The sequence below is a fragment of the Peromyscus leucopus genome, chromosome 16_21 (assembly GCF_004664715.2).
Source record: "Peromyscus leucopus breed LL Stock chromosome 16_21, UCI_PerLeu_2.1, whole genome shotgun sequence".
Classification (NCBI taxonomy): Eukaryota; Metazoa; Chordata; class Mammalia; order Rodentia; family Cricetidae; genus Peromyscus; species Peromyscus leucopus.
Genome location: NC_051084.1, coordinates 32135464 through 32148391, shown reverse-complemented (window position 1 = coordinate 32148391; position 12928 = coordinate 32135464). Strand labels below are relative to the sequence as shown.

At 46.8% G+C, this 12928-nt stretch overlaps 1 protein-coding gene across 1 annotated transcript in view; it reads right to left on the bottom strand.

The window, feature by feature from the left end:
- Nucleotides 1-12928, bottom strand: part of Mypn (myopalladin) — an 87527-nt gene that overhangs the window by 17861 nt on the left and 56738 nt on the right. The window contains exons 10-12 of the mRNA XM_028881088.2: nucleotides 10833-11208; nucleotides 3385-3990; nucleotides 2355-2493 (exon numbers count right to left, since the gene is read on the bottom strand). Of these exons, the coding sequence (XP_028736921.1) occupies nucleotides 2355-2493; nucleotides 3385-3990; nucleotides 10833-11208 (1121 nt within the window). The remainder of the gene's footprint in view (nucleotides 1-2354; nucleotides 2494-3384; nucleotides 3991-10832; nucleotides 11209-12928) is intronic.

Sequence of the window (12928 nt, the reverse complement as noted above, 5' to 3'; positions counted from 1 at the left end):
GAGGAAAACCAACCGGCACACCTCTGCTTCTCCCTTGCCATGGCTTCTGGGGATAAACTCCGGCTGTTAAACTTGTGGAGGATAAATACATAAAAATATGTCCGAGAGCGAAAGTGTCAAAGTCACGCTTCAGAAAGTCTGCTCACACTGTAGAGAACTTCACAGAAGTGTGTAGTTTGGGTCTGGTTCACTGTGGTGTGTGATTGGTTTATCTGCAAGCTTTTTACAGCGAAGTTTATAAAATTAGAAATATAAAATACACCGATATAGCTGATCAGTGTCCCAACCATGGAATACAATGGATGAACTGAAGACGAGCACGAAAGTGAGAATATAAAGGCCGAGTTGCTTCCATGACAGAGTAAACATTTGGCAGGCTGAACTCTCACTGACTTTAGGCCACTTCTCACTTTCTGCTGCTTTATCCACTTTGAGAATAAAAAGGGATGTTTCTTTATCAGCTGCCTTCAGTGATATCTGCAATCCAAGGAGAGCACTCACACACACACACACACACACACACACACACACACACACCTGAATACAATTTAAGAGTGGAGTTGTGCGAAGAGAATTCTGAGTGCTTGTGAAAAAGTAAGAGTCTTGTGATCTTAGTTTCTTCAAAAACACGGAATTGTTCTTGGAATGTGTTTTCGTGCCCCTCCCAGGTGTATCAGATAGCAGTAAGTTTATTTTGGATTATTATTACAGCTGGTTATTGTTATTTGTTTGTAGGTCTCTGTGGATAAAACATGTTTTTGGGGGCTGGAGAGATGGCTCAGAGGTTAAGAGCACTGACTGCTCTTCCAGAGGTCCTGAGTTCAATGCCCAGCAACCACATGGTGGCTCACAACCACCTGTAATGAGATCTGGTGCCCTCTTCTGCCCTGCAGTCATACATGCTGTATACATAATAAATAAATCTTTAAAAAAAAACAAACATGTTTTTGCCATGTGCAGCTTGTCCTTGTGATTGTACACTTTACTCATGTGATTCCTCCTAACCCTGAGTATAAATTGTCTCATGCTCTGCTGGGCAGTGGTGGCACACGCCTTTAATCTCAGGACTTGGAGGCAGAGGCAGAGGCAGGTGGAGCTCCGAGTTTGAGGCCAGCCTGGTCTACAGAGTGAGTTTCAGGACAGCCAGGGCTACACAGAGAAACCCTGTCTCGAAAAACAAAACAAAACAAAACAAAACAAAACAAAACAACCTGCACACATACACACAAAAAAATATCTGATGCTCTGAATAAAGTTGACTATTGCATGAGACTTTAGTCTGTCTCGTTTTTTTTTAGGCTCCACTCCCCAGGTTTACTGCCAACTAGAGTGGTAAACACACACAGAGACACACACACAGACACAAACAGACACACACACACACACACACACACACACACACACACACACACCTTTCTGTGTAATATGGCCAGTAGAGAACTCAAATCAATGATAAATGACCTGTCCTTTCTAGATTTCTGGTCCCATGGAATTACAGCTGTTGTGCACAAAAGAAAATGAAAATCTAAAATTTCAGGAGAAGATGCTACTTGAACCTATAACTTTTTTTTTTAAAGTGTAATCCTCCGAAGGGAGATGTGGTGCTTTGGGTGAGAATGGCCCCACAGGCTCAGAGATTTAAATGCTTAGACCCCAGTTAGTGGAACTGTTTGGGAAGGATTAGGAGGTGTGGCCTTGTTGGAGGAAGTGTGTCACTGGGTGCAGGCTTTGGGGTTTCAAATGCTCAAGCCAGGCCCATTCTCTCTCTCTCTCTCTCTCTCTCTCTCTCTCTCTCTCTCTCTCTCTCTCCCTCCCTCCCTCCCTCCCTCCCTCTCCCTCTCCCTCTCCCTCTCCCCCTCTCTCTCACTCCTTCTCCTTCTCTCCCTGCTGCCTTTGTGTCAGGATTTAAAGCTCTCAGCTACTTCTCCAATACCCTGCTTGTCTGCTTCCCAACTTGATCATGACTAACCCTGCATTCTACCACTGAACTACAGTCTCAGCCCTTGTCATGTCTTCTTTTTAAGTTAGGCTTTAATATATCCATATGTCTGTATAGAGATACCACCTGTGGAATGCAGGCATATATTGAGAGTCTTGGAACATGTCCCCCATGGGTAGCAGAGGACCACCCAATAGTCTATCACAGGTAAACACCTATAAACAAGTAAACTGAGTTACTGGATTGGGGTGGTTCAGAGCTACCTTCTCCATCAACAAGCTCCCCAGCTGACTGAGTGTGTGCTCTACCACGGAAGCTGTGATCAACCTCCTGAGAGCAGACGACCTCAGCACTCAAAGACTGTATCAAACAGAGTGATATCCTTAAAGCAACCATTTGAGTCCGACACTCTTACCTGCTGGTGTGATCTGACATCACCGAAATTCACTTTCTTCCCCAAGTCTAGAATCACCGAGTTCTTAGTCTCTCGGATGTAATCGTCACTCACTGCTTGAGGAGCCTTCGTGGTTTTCTTCATCAGACCCTGGGGCGGTCTGTAAAAGAAATCCCCACCCCTATGAAAGGACTAGCCAGTGTATAAGGGTCCACAGGTCAGAGAGGGGAGAAGGACAACCTGGCCTCAGCGCTCAGGGGATTAAATACTGCATGTACAGGCATTTTATTTTATTGCTTAATTTTATTATTTTGAGACAAGAATTCAGGTAGCCCAGGCTAGCCTTGAACTAGCTATGTAGTCAAGGATGACCCTTGAACTTCTGATCCTCCCACATTTGCCTCTCAGTGTTAGAATTATAGGTGTGCCAACCACACCCAGTTTATAAGATGCCAGGCACGGAACCCAGGGCTTCATTCAAGCTAGGCAAGTGCTCTACCAAATCAACTGCAAATTTTTAATTGCCAGGTAGGGTGGCACACACCTTTAATCCCAGCACTCCAGAGGCAGCTGGATCTCTGCGTTCCAGGCTAGCCTGGTCTACAGAGTGAGTTCCAGGATAGCCAGGGTTGCTACACAGAGAAACCCTATCTCAAAAAACAAAATTTGACAAAAAAAAAAGAAAGAAAGAAAAGAAAGCAGGAAGGAAGGAAGGAAGAAAGAAAGGAAGGAAGGAAGAAAAAAGGAAGAAAGGAAGAAAGAAAAGAAAGCAGGAAGGAAGAAAGAAAGAAAGAAAGGAAGGAAGGAAGAAAAAGGAAGAAAGGAAGAAAGGAAGAAAGGAAGGAAGGAAGGAAGAAAGGAAGAAAGGAAGAAGGAAGGAAGAAAGGAAGAAGGAAAGAATGTCCCTTGTCCTGAGGCATTCAATACCCGTTTTGTATCTATTTGATAAGATTTTTTTCAGAATCCATTCACTAAGAGTCCTGACTCAGACCAGGCTATTCTGGGCATGCGCCCCTGTTAACTGGCATCTCCAAACCTTCGAGACACTTACCCGGACGGTGCACTTTTAGGCAGCCCCATGGCATTGGTGGGTGGAATGGATGGGAGAGAAGGCAGAACCGAGCTGAGGAAAGCCACTGGGTTCTGAATCCGGCCGGTCGGAGAGACGGGAGTTGGGGACACACAGTAAGGCTGAAACTGGTGTCCACTGGGCATGGGGTACGGGAGCGGCGGCGGTGGCGGCGGCGGCGGCGCTGCTGGCTCTGTTGGCCCTGGAGGAGCTGGCTCGGTTTGGATGGAGAGCCCCCCTGGGGATCTGCCTTGCGTAGAGGGGTGAGACAGTAACAGGCTTTCTTTGCTGACTGTCCTCTGAATTGTGTGAGGAGCATTACTCAAGGTGAACACTGGGGAACTGGACGGGGACCCAGCGGCCGCGGGAGTGCTTGAAGTGGGGAGGAAATGCTTCGGCCTGGCCAAGGTGAACGTCTGTGGTGCGGGACCCTTGACCTGCTTGCTGGAAATGGTCACTGCCGGGGGAGCCGAGTTCAAGACGCTGAAGTTGGAAGGAGACTCCTTGGGTGATGAGGGAGATGCAGTTTGCAGCTGCTGCTGCTCCAGCAACACTTGGTTGTGAAGCTGTTGTAACTGAGAGGAGTCGCTAAGTGAAAAAGAGCAGGGAGAGAGGAGAGACACATTACCATCAACCTCACCCTGAGGACAGAGCTCAGTTGGGAGAGCACTTACCTAGCATGTGCAGAACTCTGGGTTCAATTCCCAGCACTGAAGAAACCAGGCATCATGGTACCCACACACCTATAATCCCAGCACTCAAGAGGTAGAGGCATAGGGGTGAGAGGTTCAGGGCCATCCTCAGCTACACAGCGAGTTTGTGGCCAGCCTGGGCTACAGCTGGCTATTTTAGATTGGGTTGGGGGAGGGGCACAGAGGGAGTAAGAGAGAGACAATAACAAAGACAGAGAGGGCCAAACTGGCAAGACATCACCTAGTAAGGAGTGGTGGTCTGTCTTTCCCTCTTGCTAAGGGAATCTCAAATATTCTGGTCAACTGTGCAACAGTGAGTGTTTATGAATTGAAAAAGAAAAGAAATTGAGACAGTGTTACTCGTGTGGCCACTGTTGCAAGTTACAATGGCCTTGGCTCTCAGCTTGGACGGAAGGCATCTAGCTGCACACCGTGGTGATGTTTTGTTTGTGCTCTAACAAATAAAGCTTGCTTGGAGATCAGAGCATGGAGCTAGCCGCTAGTTAACCATAGAGGCCAGGCCATGGTGGCACACACACACCTCCAATCCCAGCACTTGGGATCTCATGCCTTTGATCCCAGTACTTGGGAGGCACATGCCTTTAATCCCAGCACTTGGGAGGAGGAAACAGGAAATGATATGGCTGGGCAGAGAGAGGAAGTGATAAGGTGGGGTGAAGAAAGGAGCTTGGCCCTTTCAGGCTGATGACTCGGCAGAGGTGAGAAGTCTCTCTAGTGGCCTCTCCTTTAGTTCTCTGATCGTTCAGCTTTCACCCTGCTATCTGACTCCAGATTTTTATTATTAAGACCAATTAATTAGAATGCATGCTACAGCACACAGGTGTGAGTTATTGTAAGCACTGAATTCTCCGAAAGAATATCTCCCGCTCCACCTGTGATGGGGGTGGAATCTGGGCCTTGGCGCATGCTAAGTAAATGCTCTACCACTGGGCTACACTCTCAGCCCTCCTTCAAAGCCAGCCTTAAGGAGGGATCCAAGTGTGTCTGAATGCTTCCCATCCTCTCCAGGCAAGACTTTGGGTTTTTGGTATTTTTGTTTGTTTGTTTGTTTATTTATTTATTTATTTATTTATTTATTTATTTATTTATTTATTTTGGAGACAGGGCTTCTCTGTATAGCCCGGGATGTGCTGGAACTCACTCCGTAGACCAGGCTGGCCTTGAACTCAGAGATCTGGCAGGCAAGGCTTTGTGCATAAGATGGTCCTGTGTTCCTATTCAGTCAAAGCAGTCTTTCTCTAAACCTTTTTCAGCATTATAATTATTACAGAGGTTAATCTTCACTCTCCCAAGTGTCCTACTGTGATGCTGGGTGTGGTGGGGCGTGCCTTAATCCTAGCACTTGAGTGCTTGATGAAGGAGGATCAGGAGTTGAAGGCCAGCCTCAGCTTTGTGTCAAGTTTCCTGCCAGTCCAGGCCACGTGACATTGTTTAAAAAACAAAAAACTGTTGGGGAATATTATTTTAAGGTGTGTTACTTTTGTTTATGTTGCATTTGTTTAACTCTGTGAAGCTGTGTTACTGTGCCTGTCTAAATCACCTGATGATCTAATAAAGAGCTGAATGGCTAATAGCAAGGTAGGAGAAAGGATGGGCGGGGCTGGCAGGCAGAGAGAATAAATAGAAGGAGAAATCTGGGAAGAGAGATCTAGGAAGCGAGAGAAGGAGGAGGACATCAGGGCCAGCCACCCAGCTACACAAGCAGCAATGGAGTAAGAAAGAAAGGAATACAAAAATAGAGAAAGGGAAAATCCCAGAGGCAGAAGATAATCGGGTTAATTTAAAGTTAAGGAAAGCTGGCTAGAAACAAGCCAAGCTAAGGCCGGGCATTCATAATTAAGAATAAGTCTCTAGCCGGGCTGTGGTACCACACACCCTTAATCACAGCACTCGGGAGGCAGAGGCAGGTGGATCTCTTTGAGTTGGGGGCCAACCTGGTCTACAGAGCGAGTTCTAGGACAGCCAGGACTATGCAGAGAAACCCTGTCTCGAAAAGCAAACAAACATTAAAGACTTTCATTTCTCTTTTGTTCATTTTGTTCTTTTTGAGGACAGCCTCTCCCTTATATAGTTCCTGGCTGGCCTGGAACTCATGTATGTAGACCAAGCTAGCCTCGAACATGTAGAGATCCACTTCTCTGCCCCCCCAGGGCACTGGGGTTAAAGACAGGTGCCTCTACGCTCAGATTTTGGTTTCATTTCTTCATCATTGAAAGATTAAACAATTAAGAAACAAGAGAGATGGTTCCGTAGGTAAAGGCACACGTTGCCAGACCTGATGACCTGCATTTTATACCTGGGATCCATGTGTCTGAAGGAGAGACCAGACTACCAAAGCTGTCTCCTGATCTCCACAGGCATGCCATGGCGCATGTATGCTCACACTTACATACACAAATACACATAATAAATAATTGTATTAAAATTAAGAAGCAGAAATATCTTTGCTGCGTTTTCCTCCACAAAGAATAAACAGTTTCTACTGGTGCTGGCTTTTTCTTGTGATGCGAAAATGCAAAATACTAACTTTTTAATTTTTTGAGACAGGGTCTCCTATGTGCCCCCAGCTAACCTGGAGCTCTCAATCCCCCTGCCTCAGTCCCCTGAGTGCTGAGATTACAAGTGTACTGGCATCATAGCCTGTGGATTTTGAATTTTTGAGATTAAAGTATTAGTCAAATTATAAGCCTGGGTATCAAGTTTGAAGGTGGCTTTAGCAACAGTTTTGGATACTGTGTGCCAGTGATAACTCTTCCCTGGCACTGAAGGACATCTGCGATGGACCCAGTCCCAACAACCCGCTCAGTGGCCTTCTCTTGGTGGCCTAAATTCATGTGGGAGAAGTTGGCAACTCTAACCATTAGGGTTCTTTCACCCAGTCAGTTGTGAAATGTTTCCCCAGCTGATCAGGACAACTAGTTCTGAGCAGATGGACACCGCTCGACCAGTCCTCCCAGCTGGGGACTGTAAAACGACCTGGCTGTACACGCCAGTGTACATTAAATAAATAAATCTTAAAAAAAAAAAAAAAACCATTCATACACAGAAACACTGCTTCAGACCACTTGATATTCAAGCTGCAAATTTAAAAGGGAGAATCATTTTGGCTCTGGGTAGACAGTATTGAAAAATGCCAGCCCCCCCCTTTCTGTAGTAATTTAAAGATGAACGTTATCTCTGTTTTCCACATGAAAAGCTAACCGATGGAATAAGAAAGGAACAGAAACACCTGCATTGGTCAGAATGAGCCTGCATTTTAATGCCCGGCCTATGCAGTGAAAACCAAGCAGGTTAAAACTAGTATGAGAAATCCCAATAGAGAAATGATAACTGAGCCCTGACCTTGGGATTTATACGATTGACAATTATACAGTGCATATACTGTATCAAAATGCCACACAATACCTGGTCACTGTACAATTACTGTGTGTCAATTAAAAAAAAAAAAACAAAACGCTAGGGGCCTGAGAGTTGGCTCAGCAGTTAAGAGCACTGGCTGTTCTTCTGGAGGTGAGTACCCACATGGTAGCTCACAACCGTCTGTAACTCCAGTTCCAGGGGATCCCACACCCTTTTCCAGCTTCTGTGGGCACTGCACATACACAACACACACACACACACACACACACACACACACACACACACACACACACACATATATACATGCAGGCAAAATTCCTATACACATTAAGTAAAATCTTAAGCTAGTAAGGAAAGGTTGTAGGCTTGTGAGTTCACAGAGGGTGTGTATGTTTGTGCATATGCATGTATATTAATACCTATACTAATACAAACATAGAAATACAACTAAGAGGAAACTTTAAAAGGCAAGGAATACTAAATGAATATATAGTGAGGAGAATTAGATTTTTAGAGGGTGTCACTCATTGCAAAAATACTTTTCTTAATTGGATGTCTCATATGACAGACATCACTGTCTACTTAATTCTTTGCTTAGTAAGGAAGCTTATTTTTTTATTTTATTTTATTTTTTGTCATTAGATTGAATTTCTTTGAGACAGGGTCTCATAGAGCCCAGCCTGGCCCTGAACTTGCTATATAGCTGAGGACAACCCGACCTCCTGATCCTCCTGTCTGTCTGTCTGTCTCTCTCTCTCTGTCTCTCTGTCTCTTTCTCTCTCTCTCTCTTTGTCTCTGTCTCTGTCTCTCTCTTTTTAGCTGAGAACCGAACCCAGGGCCTTGCACTTGCTAGGCAAGCACTCTGCCACTGAGGTAAATCCCCAACCCCATGCTTCCACTCTCGTGGTAAGATCACAGGTACCTGCTACCGTCCCTGGCTAAGAACATGCTTTTTGTTTGGGCTGGGTTTGGTGTTTTTTTCATTGTTGCAATGTGTGTAACTAGAGACTACATTTCCCAGCCTCCTTTGCAGCTAGCACAACAGGTGACTCAATCCTAGCCCAAGAGAGAAAATGAGAAGAGTTTGGGTGAGACCTCTTAGAAGGCACCTAAAAGAGGCTTCTAACACCGAGACTGTGACTCCTGCCCTTGTGCTCTTTTTTTTTTTTTTAGATTTATTTATTTATTATGTATACAGCGGTCTGCCTGCATGTCTGCCTACAGGTCAGAAGAGGGCGCCAGACCTCATTACAGATGGTTGTGAGCCACCCTGTGGTTGCTGGGGATTGAACTTCTGGAAGAGCAGCCAGTGCTCTTATCCACTGACCCATCTCTCCAGCCCTCTTTCTGCTCTTGAAATGACCATGCAATGGCTAGACCATGAGGCATCTTGACCATGAGAGGTCCCAGCAAGGAAGCACATGCTGGTGATGGCAGAGCAGATGAAGGAGACTAGATCCTAGCGTCAGAACAGCCCCACAGACTCCCTTTATGTGAAAAAAAAATAAATAAATTCTTAGGTGTTTCACCTCTGTTACTTTAGGGTTTTCAGTAACAACAGGCTCCACGTAATCTTAAATGACCCACCCTGACACAGTCCCTGGAGGAGAAAACCCCCTGCAGAGAGAAGGCGGGTCCCAAGGGAGTTGTTTGGTTGACCCATCTCCAAATTCCCGTCTCTGAGAAGCATACCCAACCAAAAAACAAAAGACAGAGTGGAAAGCCAGACTTCCAAGTGAGACCTCTATATGGATGCCAGGGCACATGCCCTTCCCTCCCCACAAATAAAAAATTATAATTTTTTGTTGTTGTTTTGGTTTTTTGTTTGTTTGTTTGTTTCCAGAAAGGGTTCCTCTGTCTCAGTTTGTAGCCCAGGCTGGCCTCGAACTTATAGAGATCCACTTGCCTCTGCCTCCTGAGTGCTGGGATTAAAGGCGTGCGCCACCATGCCTGGCTAATGTAATATTATTTTTAAAGTTTAAAAAGCAAGGAAGATGGGCTGAAGAGATGGCGGTTTCTCAGCGGCTAAGAGCACTAAGAAAACAGAAAGCTGGTGAAGATATAATTGAACAAGGGGGCCATGTTCCAGCCCCAGCAAGCAGCAGAACTTGGCAGCTTTGGCCACGTGGTTCTGGCTTGAGAGTCAAGGACACAAGAAAGGGGCCATGGAATCTCCCTCCACGACTAAGGAAATCTACTGAGGTCAGTCGGGCGTACGGCAGGGTGAGGACCAAAGTCAATAACTCGAGTGGCACCTGGTGAGCATCTCCCGTCACCACAGAAGGACAAAGCGCAGGACCCGTTCGTTGCTGAAGGTTTGCTCGGTGACATGAAAGGTTTATAGAATTATCAATACAGCTTCTATCACTAGCTGTAACGCACGTTATCCCTAGCTGCAATAGATCAACACGCTAAGGTCATGCTCTGCACTTGCTTGGCCGCAGGAGCACTGAACATGCACCTGAGACAGAAGACCAAGACTTCTTGCATCCCATCATACTCAGACACATGGTGCTGGGTTGTACTCGGCGGTAGCAAAGAACTATGGACACCTACTGAAGAGCGTCTCTAGTGACTGCACAAGCTCCAGTTGATGCAGAGACACACGAGGACAGAAGAAGAGACAAAGAGCACGCTCTTCGGGGAGGAGTCCAGACATGCTTTAGCTGGAGAACTCTAACATTAGACAGGAGTGTCCTGAATTTAGGTGTCATGTTGCTTGGGTAGAATGTTAGTACCGAGGACGGCCGTGGGGGCGCATCCATTTGCGGCGATGTGAAGATGTACATTCAGCGTTGCACTCGAAGTATGTTTTCCCACTTGGAACTGTGTTTTTCAGCTCTATCTTTTGTCTGGTTTGGTCTGAGGCAAGGTCTCATGTAGCCCAGGCTGGCTTCAGGCTCCCTGTGAAGTTGACCTTGAGTTTTAGATCCTCTTGGCTCCACCCACCAAGTGTTCACAGGTGTGCCCTACTTCACCTACTCCAGTGTTGGGGCTCAAACCCTGGACCTCCTGCATCCTTGGCAAACACTCTAACAACCAAGCTACAGACCCAGCCCAACTCTACTATTAACATTCTTAAATTTAATTTTGTGTGTATGTGTGTATGTGTGTGCACGTGTGTGTTCATGTGTGTGTATGTGCGCACGTGTGTACGTGAAGGCCAGAGGATGCTCATGAGTGTTGCTTTTCTTCTACCACACGGGTCCCAGGGATTGAACCTGGGTTTTCAGGCTCGTGAGGCAAGCGCCTTTATCCAACTGAGCCATCCTGCCGGCCCCAACCTCTCTAATTTTTAAGGTCAGGCTCCCAGGAGGCTCCCAGGCGCTCCCAGGTATCCATTCTATTTTTACTTACAGTTTGGGTTTGGCCAGGACAGGAGGGGGTTCTTTGACAGGTGAGGACGGCTCTGGGATTCGGGCTTCCGGTCCATTGTTGAACCTCTCGGGGAAGGAGTCGGGTCTGGCCTGGCTGGTGTTGGCGACTCCACTCCCGGAGGAAGCCTCGTTCTCCACGTCATCTTCAGGCAGGTTGAAGTGCACCCGTAGCCCGATCCTGGAGCTGGAACGGGGCTCATTATGGTTCACCAGGACCCCTTCCAGTTTGGGTTTTGGGGGCGGTTCCTCAGAACGAGGCTCTGGGTTGGGTGGGGAGGGCTGGGGCTCAGTCCCAGCCAGGCTAGTGGTTGAGCTGGCTGGGGGAAGAGCCCCATTATCGCTGATGTCATCGTTTCCTGAAAGGACAATTAGAGACCTTGAGCTGGAGACCTCCCACAGGACTGAGCTGGAACTGTCACCTGGAGCTGGGGTGTGCATACAAGTAGGGAACCATCAGTCCATGGAAAGGCGCATACAGGAAGATGCTTGCCCAAAACAGGCTAAATCTGGAGCATTCAAGGGTGGTGAGGATGTGGGGGAAACTGAATTGAACGTTGGAGTACACAACCGTGCATGTAGCAGTGTGGGATACATGCTTAGTTTATTCAAGGATGTGGGCTTGATTCCCTGAATCCCCTACCTCTGGAATCCAAGAGTTCTTCTCTGTTTTGTTTTGCTTCAAGACAGGGTTTTTCTGTGTAGTCCTGGAACTTACTCTGTAGACCAGGCTGGCCTCAAACTCACAGAGATTTGTCTGCCTCTTCCCATGCCTCCTGAGTGCTGGGATTAAAGGCATGTGCTACCACACCTGGCTACATTTTGTGTGTTTTACATGAGCGTGTGTGTGTGTGTGTGTGTGTGTGTGTGTGTGTGTGTGTGTGTGTATTCATGTGGAAGCCAAAGGACAACTCCAGGTATTTGTGGTCATTGAATTGCAGAGATCTGCCTCTTTTGCCCCAGCCCAGGGATTACATGCATAGGCTCCCATGCCTGATTTTTTTATGTCGATTTAGGGCACTGAACTCAGGTACTCAAGTTTATGAAGCAAGTGCCTTGCCTACTGAATTATCTTCCAGCCCCTTGAAGTACTCTTAAGAACTTGAGAAGGCCAGGGAGCCTCTTTCTTGGGAAGTGTGGAATGACATTAGGCCCCTGAGGAGGCTGTCTGTGGCTATAAGTGGAATAAGAATTGAAAAACTGGCTGGACGCCTTTAATCCCAGCACTCGGGAGGCAGAGGCAGGCGGATCTCTTGTGAGTTCGAGGCCAGCCTGGTCTACAGAGCGAGTTCCAGGAAAGGTGCAAAGCTACACAGAGAAACCCTGTCTCAAAAACAAACAAACAAACAAAAACCCCAAACAAACAAACAAACAAAAAGAATTGAAAAACTGGACATTGTCCATAAACTTTTTTGGAGGTGGGGTCTCATGTATCCTAGGCTGGCCTTGAACTCACTCTGTTGCCAATGACGTTGGACTCCTGGTCCTCCTGTCTTCATGTCCCCAGTGCTGGGATTACAGGTGTGCACCATTAGGGCCTGGTTAAGGCGGGGCTGGAGAAGGAACCCAGGGCATCATGCTTGATAGGTGATCGCTTTACCAGCTGAGCTATAATCTCCAGCCACAAGGACATTTTTCTCGTTACTGTTGTTATTATTTTATGTTTGTGCATGTGTGTGTACAGTCATACAGGCATGCCAAGGCAGGAGGGTGGAGGTCAGAGGACAGCTTGCTGGAATCGGCGTTCTTCTTGCGCTGTGTGGGTCTCAGGGACTGAAGTGAGTTAGTCAGCCTTGGTGGGAGGTACCTTTAGCTGCTGAGCCGTCTTCTCACCAGCCCCCGGGAACAATTTTCTCAATAATTTAGAAATTTTCAAAGATACTTTATGTGTGAATGCTTTGCTTGTATGTACCACATGTATGCAGTACCCTTGAAGGCCAGAAGAGGGTGGTGGTTAGCCTGGAGTTACCGATGGTTGTGAGGCCATCTTGTGAGTGTTGGATATTGGACCTGGGTCCTCTGGAAGATTAGCCAGTGCTCTTAACCGCTGAGTCATTTCTCCGGGGCCCCAATTTAAAT